The 10,809-nt window shown below is 50.3% G+C and overlaps 2 protein-coding genes across 6 annotated transcripts; one reads left to right on the forward strand and one right to left on the reverse strand.

Moving 5' to 3' along the window:
- Nucleotides 1-1,315: 1,315 nt before the first annotated feature.
- Nucleotides 1,316-7,497, reverse strand: LOC143826114 (sesquipedalian-1-like). Of its 4 annotated transcripts, none has more exons than XM_077314748.1 (2): nucleotides 7,388-7,497; nucleotides 1,316-2,134 (listed from the first exon to the last, which is right to left on the reverse strand). In XM_077314748.1, the coding sequence occupies exon 2, from the start codon at nucleotides 2,120-2,122 to the stop codon at nucleotides 1,502-1,504; it is 621 nt and encodes a 206-aa protein (XP_077170863.1). In that variant the 5' UTR covers nucleotides 2,123-2,134; nucleotides 7,388-7,497; the 3' UTR covers nucleotides 1,316-1,501. The 4 variants fall into 4 exon arrangements, with proteins under 4 accessions (XP_077170863.1, XP_077170860.1, XP_077170861.1 ...); XM_077314745.1 differs by lacking the exon at nucleotides 7,388-7,497 and adding an exon at nucleotides 3,139-3,286; XM_077314746.1 differs by lacking the exon at nucleotides 7,388-7,497 and adding an exon at nucleotides 3,004-3,187.
- Nucleotides 3,751-10,733, forward strand: CD2BP2 (CD2 cytoplasmic tail binding protein 2). Of its 2 annotated transcripts, XM_077314647.1 has the most exons (7): nucleotides 3,751-4,809; nucleotides 6,057-6,138; nucleotides 6,487-6,631; nucleotides 7,439-7,596; nucleotides 8,280-8,793; nucleotides 9,189-9,319; nucleotides 10,425-10,733. In XM_077314647.1, exons 2-7 carry the CDS (start codon nucleotides 6,064-6,066, stop codon nucleotides 10,533-10,535), a joined length of 1,134 nt encoding a protein of 377 aa, XP_077170762.1. In that variant the 5' UTR covers nucleotides 3,751-4,809; nucleotides 6,057-6,063; the 3' UTR covers nucleotides 10,536-10,733. The 2 variants fall into 2 exon arrangements, with proteins under 2 accessions (XP_077170762.1, XP_077170764.1); XM_077314649.1 differs by lacking the exon at nucleotides 10,425-10,733 and having other exon boundaries at nucleotides 9,022-9,314.
- Nucleotides 10,734-10,809: the final 76 nt, after the last annotated feature.

The following is a 10,809-nucleotide window of genomic DNA, read 5'->3' on the forward strand; positions in this document are numbered from 1 at the left end:
GCCCTCAGCTCAGGTACAGCTCCTCAGGTAGCTGCTCCCCTCCCACAGACCTTGGGAAACACCTTGGGGGTTAGAGCGGGGAAAACACAGCTCGTGGGGCTTTGTTCCAAGAACGACGATGGCCTGCTTCCAACCTGGCGTGGCTCAGGGGCGGCCAAACTGTGGCTCTCCAGATGTCGTGGACTACAATTACCATGAGCCCCTGCCAGTGCATTCTGACGGGCTCATGGGTATTGTAGTCCATGGTCCTCTATAGCAGCACATTGATTCTCCCTAGTCCAAGCTTAATGCCCTATCCAGGGCAACATTTTGATTCTCAAACTTACTCTGTTTCGTTGGGTACCTTTTTATCCTGACCTTCCTTCAAGGATTGCAAAGTGGTGCCCACAGTCCTCCTCTCCTCCACTTGGCCTTCATGACAACCCCGCGAGGTTGGGGACCTTGACAGAGGGCGACTGGCCCAAAAGGATTCAATAAGCGTCACGGCAACCGGCCCTTTGAACCCAGGTCTCAGGATGACCTCTGGGCGGTTAGCGTACGCATCATTGGTTCGAGAAATTATCCATAATTTTATTGGATGGGTCTGTCAAAAACTTGGGGGACCAGAAGGCTACTGTGCGGAAGAACATGGACCCAAAAGAGCCAGGCACAACACTTGGGGGGGGGGGCATCATAATTTGGCTTCCAATCATCAGAAAGAATCGAAGTCTATGAGTTAACGCGTTCCAGTTGTTGGAAACAAATATTCTTAGATTTAAATCTGAGCTGGATAAATGGGTGACAAGAGAATTAAGGAGGAGGTAACATTACCTGTGACAAGAGTGGACATGATACCTCAACAGCAGTCTGCTGCAACTAGATACTGGAGTCTTCAGAAGGTCCTGGAAGCAATCTCTGTGAAAGGATTGCAGAGGACCAAGGGAGACCTCTAAACAGGGGTCCCCAACAGGTTGCCTGTGGGCATCTCAGCACCCACCAACACCTTTCCAGGGGGCTTTAGAAAGCAGAGGGGGCACCAGCTTGGCTTCTGGCTGGCTGTTCTGATTAAAAGGCTGACACTGAGTTAGGGCTCCGTTACTGCAACCGATAGACGATTAGGATTCAATTATAAAAAAAGAACCTTAGCCTTGTCTTCTGGTGAAGATGGCATAGCAGATTTTGCTTCCGATTTGCATCCCGAAAGCTTCCCCTCTCCCTCCACAAGCCCTGGCCCCGAGAGATCCCTTTGCTTGGCCCAAATATCTCCATATCTAGCATTTGTTGCCAGCCATCCCCCCCCCTCCCAAGGACATAATTGCAGTAAATAATGCATTGCTCACTGTTTTTCATTAATTTATTAAAATCTCTTCTTAAAAAACATCACCTAAGGTGTCTGCTTCACAGATGCAGATCAAGCAGTGGATTCAGGAAGTCATACCTAGCAGGATCATTCCCTTCCCTGGATTTTATATAGATCCGTTCTCCTCCGGACCTGCTTTGGCGTTGCTGGGAGGGTGGTTTTCTACCCTAAGTCTATCAAACAGTTTTCTGCAGGTTGCTTCTGGCCAACTTTCTTTTCCAACCACGTAGACCTCAGCCTAACAACGTCCTCCCCAAATTCCTGGTGGAGCTGTGAAAAATCCGTCTTTTTAGATCCCTTTCCAGCCACTGGTTTCTGAAGGGGCAGCCCACAGTTTTCGGAGGCTCCCGGGGGTCCGTTCAATTTGAGAGGTTGCTGCAGCTTCAGCGTTTGAAACTGCCCTTCCAGCTCGGCCGACAAGGCACGGAGGTATCCGAATCCTGCGGTGCTGAGCGCTCGCACCCAGCCCTCCAGGGATTCTTGATTCCCAGCCGCCATCTGGTAGGAATGACTGCCCGGTGACACGCAGGGGTAAGAGATTTCAAAGGCATACGGTTCCGAGGTGGATTCTCGCAGCTCCACGATGCAGCCTTCCAAGACGATGAGCTTAGGAGGGTCGCGGTCACCACCTCGCTCCTGATAGAAGAGAAGATTTCCCCAGAGCGTACACCAGTAAGCATGGTAGGAGGAACTGCGGCTGCTTTTTTTATACAGCAGGCCCTGCCGGTCTGGGGGGCGTTCCAGGCGGGGAGAGACCAAGGCCCTGGAGAGGTGCAGTTTCATGGTGGTCAGACCCTGAAAGTGTAAAGATGAGGATGGAAGATAAGAATGAGTGAAAAAAGCATCAGAATCTAAGGCAGGGATTCCCAACCGGGGGTCTGTGGACTCCTGGGGGTCTGTAGGAGCTCCGGTTGGGCTCCGTGGCCTTTGCCCTGATACCTTAGTGGACTTGGCCACAAGCTAGGGAATTGGCTGCCTCCAATTAGAGGACTTGGTAGGTAGGCCGTGGGTGTCAAAGGGGCAGGAGTTGGTTGGGTTGTGGTATGGGGGGGGGGACCCAGGGGATTCTGAAGGGGATGAGGAAAAAAAATTAAAATTCTAGAGAGGAGAAATCAATATGTATTTAAACCGCTTCTTAGCTGCCTTTCTCCCTCGCGGAACTCAGGGTGGCTCAAAATAAAACCTGATTTAAAAAGAAAACACAAGCAACAACTTAAAAACTTGAAAAACTCCCCATTAGGCCTGCCTTTTTCACCATCAAGTCAGTGACAGAAACAGACCCAGAGAGCAGCATCGGGCAAAGAGGGTGCAAAAGCGTAAATAGCATCCAAACGGGAGTGGACCGACTCGGGAACAAAGGGAGGGGAGGATGACTAACCCAAGGGCCTGCTAAGGGAAGGCCGGGACAAAGGACAGGATAGGCTGCAGGATTGCAAAAAGGGAAACGCTGAGAAGAGGCAGAAAAGAGGAGGGAATGGGCAGGGGGGAGAGAAAGTGGTAGAGAGGGAGCAAAGCTCTCCCTTGGAAAGGGACCTGGCTGCCTCTGCAAGGTTGGTAGGCCCAGGCACTTCCTGGAGATTTCCCAGGGAGGCCCAGTCAAAGGCCAGCCAAAGGATCCTGAGAACAGGGGAGGGACTCTTTCCGCCTCCCCTGGATTGCCTCACCTTGGGGCCAAACCATCAAGTTGCCTCCTTGAGATTAGAGTTCCTTGGGCCAGGCTGGGCCGTTTCTCTTCCCTCTCTGCCCCCCTCCTGCCCAGGGCAGTGGCGTCGCAGGTGAGAGGCGGGGCTTGTGCTCACCTGGCTTGCTCCATCCAAGGGCCTGGAAAGTCACTCAGGTCAGTGTTTCCGTGGCAGGAAGGGACCGGCATCCACAAGAATGGGGAGGTCTTCGCTTCCCTCGCCTCTCCCAAGAGCAGAGAGGCCGGCTGAGTGCAATGAGGAACTAAGGAAGGGGCAGGACGCTGGGGATGTTAACCACAGACTTGAAAAGTTCTCTCTGGTCCGAAAGGGATTTGTTTTAATGGTGACTGTGCTGATCAGAGGGAGAAACGGCTGCAGAAAATGAAGGGGTATTTTCTCTCTCTTTGTTGGGTGGTGGTGGTCCTGGATCAAGTTATTTAAAATGTTTCAAAGCTACTAGGATTCTCTGAAGTGTTCCTTTTTCTGAACTCTGTTCCCCTCCTTATTGATGGGTCCTATATCAACGGATGGTAATTCTCTGGCATAACACAGGACCTTCAAGAGCACCTCCAGTATCAGAGGTCTCAGAAGACCAAGTAGCTTTGTGACAGGAAGATGCATCACCACCTAGAATTATAGAGTTGGAAGGGACCTCCAGGGTCATCTAGTCCAACTCCCCTGTTAGGGAAGCCAACCTCCAGGTGGGATCTGGAGATTCCCTGGAATTATACTGGCCCAATTGTTAACAGAGGGAGCTCTTGGCAGAGGCTATTGTTTAGAGTTGCCAGTTCTGGGTTGGGAAATACCTGGAGACTTTGGGGGTGGAGCCAGGAGTGGGCAGGATTTGAGGCAAGGAGGGACCTCAGTGAAGTCTAATTCTCTGGAGCCCCCCCCCCCCAAATCAGCCATTTCCATCAGGGGAACAGATCTCTTGCCTGGAGATGAGCCGTAAAACCAGGGGATCCCCAGGTCCCACCTGGAGGCTGGCATCCCTATGATCTGGTGATTGCTGCCCTATGCTGGTTTTATGGGGACGTCAAAAAAGTCCTTTGGGCTCCCTTTAAAGTGAAGGATTTAGCCTGCCATCCCAAAGACACTTTCCTGGGAGAAAGCCAGGGAGTTAACACAGGATTGATTAATTAGTAGAAAGGCTTAGATCGCTACATGACTGGCACAGGCTGCCGTCCACGAAAACGTCCACTGTGGTCAACACAAGAGGCTTTGCAGCTTTTACTGCAACGGAGTAGTGGTGCTACCCCTCTGCATGTTCCTTATCTGCAGCAGCAGATGGGGATACAGGTTTTTTTTGTTTGTTTTTTTAAGGATAGGTCATTCGTGTATATATAAAGACCACAGAACTGCCACACAATTGCATATTATTATTAATAATATAAAATAAGACTACAGAAGTGCTACACAATTGCATGATGCTATAATAATAATTATTAATATATAAAATAAGACCACAGAATTGCTACACAATTGCATGTTCCTATTATCATTACTAGTATTTTTTTAAATTCTCTTTCTTGGCTGGGACGGTTCGTAATCTCCTGCCGAGAGGAACAAGCGAAAGGTGCGCTGCGCCTTTAAAACTTGCCCGCCCTTCGCCCAACCCTGTCAATCAGCCTCCGCGAAGCCATTGCCGGGCAGAATTTGACGTCATTTCCTGTACGGAGGGAAGCTTGCCTCCCCTCGCTTTCCGTCGCGTCCGGTTTTGTGTGCTGCGGGCCCCGGATGTTGATGCTCTCCCAGTGCTGCTGCAGGAGTGTCAGCGTCAGGACTTAGGTAGGGGGTGGGCTCCGCTTTACCTGGCGTTGCCAACTCTGGGTGTGGGAATTCCTGGAAATGTGGGCCCGGGGACTGGGGAGGGTGGGATTTGGGGAGGGGAGGCCCCTGAGCGGGGTATGATACCCTAGAATTAAAGTAGCTTCAGGTCTCCGTAGTTGAGCTCAGTTAGAATTCTGTGAGATCTCCAGGCCACACCTGGGGGTTGGTAACTCTGGTTTTCCCGTCTTTGCATATTGCAATTGCGTCTTGTGCATGGCCTCTTGGCAGCTGGGGAGAGCCCATTTTGGAGAGGAGAAAACAGGGACTCTTAGAGCGGTGCCTTTATAGAATCACAGAACTGGAAGGGTCCATCCAGGCCATCTAGTCCCACACCCTGCTCAGTGCAGGATCAGCCTAAGGCAACTAAGATAAGGATCCGTCCAGCCGCTGCTTGAAGGCTGTAAGGGGAGGGGAGGCTCCGTGCCCACCAAAGAACGCTCTGCCAATCCTAACAGTTGGTAGTCCCTGGGTCTAAGGATGTACACTTGGCCTCAGCCATGGTGTAATGATCTCCCAGAGCAGATCCAGGCCTTGTTGGAGCTAGTAGTTTCACAGGATCTGTAAGACGGAGCTCTTCCACCAGGCTTTTGGTTGGGGCCAGTGAAATAAATCTGCCCCCCTGACTGTAGACTGGCTTAAAAAAAACAGAGGGCGATTGATACCAAGGCATCAGACATCTGAATTGTTTAATATGCTGATCGCCTTTCCTAATTCTTACCTGTCAATCTTGTTTTAACTGACTTTATTGCGTTATCTATATGTTTTAACTGGTGCACACTGCCCTGAGCCGGCTCGCTGGGAGGGCAGTATAGATATTAAGTTAATATGATAATAGTTGGGGCACAGTCATTGAGCTGATTTAAACTTGTTTGGTTCCCTCTTAGGTCGAAGAGGGAATAGAAATATTTTAAAAAGAAATTAGTATCCAGCGGCTGTTCTGTTGGGACTTCAGGTAGACAAGAGGGTTAAGTGATGCTGATACAGCTTGCCTGTTTACCACTCTGGGCTGCAGAGATGGAGCTAGTAGCTGTGTGTTTACAAACATATCCCCGACGTGTGCAGAGCAGAGATAAGGGCGTTATCAGCTGTAGGTTGCAGATGGTAAAAAGCCATCTCAGCAGCTGACTTCTGTGTGTTGTGCATTCTGGGGATGAGTCTGCAGGCTGCCTTTCTACCCATCTGTTAATCTATTCTGCTTCTCCCAGGGCCACAATGTCCAAGCGCAAGGTGACCTTTGAGGATCAAGGCAATGAAGATGAAGAGGAAATGAGTTTGTCAAAGAAGAAGGTGAGATACGAGGTTCAGAAGCTTTGTGTGTGTGAAAGAGGGAAACACCTCTTTTGTTTCCTCCCTCACCCCGAATTTGGCCTGCAGGAGACAAAGTTGGCATGGAACAAGCCATGCTACCTGTGTTACACAAAAACTGGAAGACTGTTAATTTGAGAAGACTGAGAATGATGTGAAGACTCCCAGACACTGTCTTAAACAAGTTAAATGATTCTTGTTTTAATTGTGTTGTTTAAAACTGTTGCATTCCGCCCCAAGATGGCTGGGCCGAGAGGGGCGGTCCTATAAAACCAATTATTATAAATATATAAACGAAATAGCATTTCTGCACCTTGGTCTCCCGTGCAGCTAGTGGAACCTGCCGTCGGAGGGCCGGGCAGCCGCTTTAAGGGCAAGCACTCCTTGGACAGCGATGAGGAGGACGATGATGAGGAGGGTGACGATGAAGGGCGCGGCAGTAAATACGATATCCTTGCATCGGATGACGTGGAGGGTAAGGACAGGCTTGGCACTGAGGGCTAGAATTGCACGTTTCGGTCTCAGAATTCAGCATTCTGAGATCCTTGTCTTTTTTAAAAATTCTCATTTAAGCCATCCTGTTTCTAACCCTTATCGCTGTAAAGGTAAGAGTGGGGGTTATGCTTGGGATGCTAGCAGTGTGGCTATGGTTGCTTGAGGGGGGAATTAGGGCAGTGTAAGGGTTGTTAGAATACTTAGGAAACCGCTGCGGGCAAAGCCTTTCCCCTGTCCTCGAAAAGTAGTCCACCGCACACTTTTTCTCTAAGGAGATGCCTGGACGTTGTGATCGTCACGAGGTCCTTGCTAAGACTAAAAATCCTACCTCTACAGCCTCCTTACCTACCCTCCACCCAAAGGTTTTGGCATGAAGGCACTTTGGGAAGCAAACTCCCAGGACAGATGCAAGCGTCCACAAAGTTCCAAAGATGGTGGGAAAGATCTCACAGCTTCAAACATGGGGCCTCCCCATAAAACCCGGGTGTGGGGGGGGGGGACTGGCTAGCTAAATGCACACCTATGCTAATCAATAACAGTGGGACAAATGCTTGGAGAGGATCAAAGACCACTGTGCTATGCAGGTAGGACCTGCAGCAAGGCAGGTCAAGCGATCCAGGCAAGACGTGGCGAAAACATAAAATGTGGTTTTGACAGGAGTGACATTTCGGGGTGTAAGGATGAATCGTCATTCGTTCCTCCTAGTTCAGTGATTAAAAACGCTAAACTTACTGACCTGTTGAGTCACAGGAGAGGGTAAAAAAAAAGGTTTCTCTCGTCCTTGCAGGCCAGGAATCTGCCACCATTGACTACGAGGATGGCGTCCGGATCACCCCGTTCAATCTGCAGGAGGAGATGGAAGAAGGCCATTTTGACTCAGAGGGCAACTACTTCTTGAAGAAGGAGGCCATGATTCGGGACAACTGGCTGGACAATATTGATTGGGTAAGACCTTCCGCCTAGTCCGTGATGGAGGGCTGTGGGACCCAAGGCTCTCTGTTGGGGTCCCGCCTTTTTTTTAGGTGTATGTAAACCAGGCTTCCACAGCTTTTTTTCATGTTGAGAATCCCCTGAAACATTCTTCAGGCTTTGAGAAACCCCCAAAGTGGAGCAATTGTGCAGAATATGGTTGGGAAGCAGAGCTGTGGACACGCCCACCCGGGGCCCCTCCCCTTCTCACTCCCTAGGCCCATCATTGGCCATTTTGGCAGGGGGGTGGGGGCATCGACGTGACCATATACGGTCCTACCACCTGATACGTTTTGTTAAAAGCTTTTAAAATATATAAGAAATTAACTACCACTCATCAGGGAAACCCTTCCAGGGCCCTCAAAAAAAAAACCCAGGGTTTCAAAAAACCCTGGCTGGGAAAGCCTGACGTAAACAGTGGAAATATGAACTCACAAGAGGAATGACAATGGAAAAACAGATGTGACATATCCACTTAATCTTCATAGTTCTACAAATTAAATCTCTAGTTCCTTTCTTTCCTGTATTCTGAATACATAAACATTTTGACAATACAAAAAAAAAGGTCCAGATCTGCATGCTGCAAGTCTTGAAAAGTATCCTGCTTTCTCCCTACCTGTAATTTGTCTCTCTTCCCCCCCCCCCAAAAAAAAAATCAGGTCAAGATAAAGGAACAGCCTCCTGGCCGGAAGAAGGCGCCGCTCGATTCCGTGGAGGACGAGGAGGAAGAGGATGACGACAGCCTCGAGGTGGGACAGACCCCTTTGGACAAGAGGCAGCTGCTGGAAGGGATGGTGGATTTAGTGCAGCCCGGAGAGACGGTGGCCCGAGCCATCCAGAGGCTGGGAGACAAGGGCGGCAGCAAGAGCACCGGGCGCCAGCGGAAGCCTTGGAGCCGCCTGAAGGCGGAGGAGGCCGAACCAGCGGAGGAGGGCGACCCCGAGAAGCTGGGTTCCCCCGAGCGGAAAGAGCAGCTGGAGCGCTTGTCGGGGCTGGCCGACCAGATGGTGGCGCGAGGGGTCTATGAGATCTACCAGGAGACCCGGGAGAAGCTGGCCCTGAGGCTCCGGGCGTTGGATCATCCTCCCACGGCACCTTCTGCTCCCGAACCCGAACTGGACATGTTCGCCGAGGATATCGATGAAGCAAAGCTGGGGGAGAAGACGCCAGTGGGTGAGAGGACAGGGCAGGGTGACTGACGGCTTGCCTGTTTATGGGGAGGGGGAGGAATGGGGGAGCTGCAACACACGATCGGGGGGAACCTTGCTGAGCCCGTACCACCTCAGACTACTGGTGGGGGAGTCAAGTTGGCACCTAGAGAAGGAGAACTTTGGGGAGAAGGGTTCAAGCACGGCAGTTTCCCCAACATTCTCTCTCTCTCTTTCTCTCTCTGTGCAAAAGAGTCTGTGGGAAGGCACTTGAACCTGTGGTTGCCACCACCTGTCCCCCCCACCCCATTGTCTGAAGTGGTTTGGCCCAGCGATTGTGATTCTCTCGATGGAATGTTCCAGCTCTTTGCCATTGAGTTTTCCGTGCAGTCGGCAACCTGACATGATAATGTTCTTCAGCAGCGGGAGGCGAGGAGCGGCAGGCGGGCGGCGATGACGACGACGTCCTCTCTGAGGTGATGTGGGAGTATAAATGGGAGAACACAAACACCTCTGAACTCTACGGCCCCTTTAGCAGTTCCCAGATGCAGGTAAGAGCCGGAGGGGGAGGATGAACTGCTGCAAATTCTCTTTGCTCTTGGATTGTGTATTTCTTAGACGTTTTTCAGCCATGGGCAGAGGCTCATGGGAACCGTAGTCCATGGACATCTGGAGAGCCACAACCATAGAGAATTCTGGCCAATAATGAATGACTTTTGCTTGTATCGCAGATTCAGCCGGTGCCTCTTTCCAGAGGCCAGTCTCTGGTTGGAACATCCAGGCTACAGATGAGGCACATGTTGATGATTCCCATCATATCTTAATGGAACCTCCTTCCCTTGGAGATTTGCAAGAGTGCGTTTCAGGAGGCGCAGAATACTGGCCTGAATGTGTTCTTGATTACAGGAACACAGAATCCATTAGTATTAAATAGTTCCACAAGGCCTGCAAAAGGGAGCTCCTCCACCAGGCATTTGGTTGAGGTCGACCCGTGCCGTCAATTCCCAAGGGCCTTCCTCCTGAGCCCCCTCCCATGGCACCCACCATAACTCCGCCCAACCCAATTGGCTATCAGTAGGAGTTAATTTAATGGCTCCCACATTTTTCTACTGTTCCATGTTGCTTGTTGTTTTACCCCATTCATTATTGTTAATCTAGATTCTAAGTTATCTGTATGGTTTCTGTTCTGTTTTATGTGAATCGCCCTGAGCCTTCGGGGAAGGCAGTATATAAATATAATAAATAAATAAATAGTAAGAGCAGGATCCATCTTCCTGGTAAAAACCTGCTTTAGAGAAAAGTAAGCGAAGAGAAGGCCACAACAATAACACTTTATTTACAGTCATTTAGGCCAGAAGATAAGGCCGAGTTGCTCGCCTCTGAAGAACAGCTGGTTTTGAATTATTGTTTGGTTTTAATGTTCGCTGGTTAGCTTCTTATGTACGCTAATGCCTTGTACTGGCTTTTGTTTTTTACATGTGTTCGTTTGTGTGTGTGTGTGTAATTGTCGCTCTTGGTTTACAAACCAGTGGGTCCTAGCACTGGTTGTGTTAATCCCTGGCTTTGACACTCCCCCCCCCCAAAAAAAAAATTATCTCACTTCTCCCTTCCCACCACCATGTCCGTTCAACATCCTTCTCTTGTCCCTCCCTCCAGGACTGGGTGTCCCAAGGCTATTTCCCTGAGGGCGTTTACTGCCGGAAGGTGGAGAATTCCGAGGGCCAGTTCTACAATTCCAAACGCATCGATTTCGACCTCTACACGTGATGGGCACCTGAGTCCCGCCCCGAGGATCGTGAGGGGGTGTCACTCAGCAGCACAGCAGCCGGAAAGAACTCGCTGAACTTTTGGGGGTGGGGAAAGGGGTGTGTGCGTGTGTGTGGCGGTATGTTCCGGGAGGGGGAAGAGGCTTGGTTTCTCATCTGTCTCCGGTTTTGTGAGAAATTAAACAACAACATGAAATTGTGCTTGGCTGGTCATTTACACCTGCCGTTCCTGTTTTGTGGGCTGTACTGAGCATAGAATTTGGGTGACTGATGTC

The sequence above is a fragment of the Paroedura picta genome, chromosome 16 (assembly GCF_049243985.1).
Source record: "Paroedura picta isolate Pp20150507F chromosome 16, Ppicta_v3.0, whole genome shotgun sequence".
Classification (NCBI taxonomy): Eukaryota; Metazoa; Chordata; class Lepidosauria; order Squamata; family Gekkonidae; genus Paroedura; species Paroedura picta.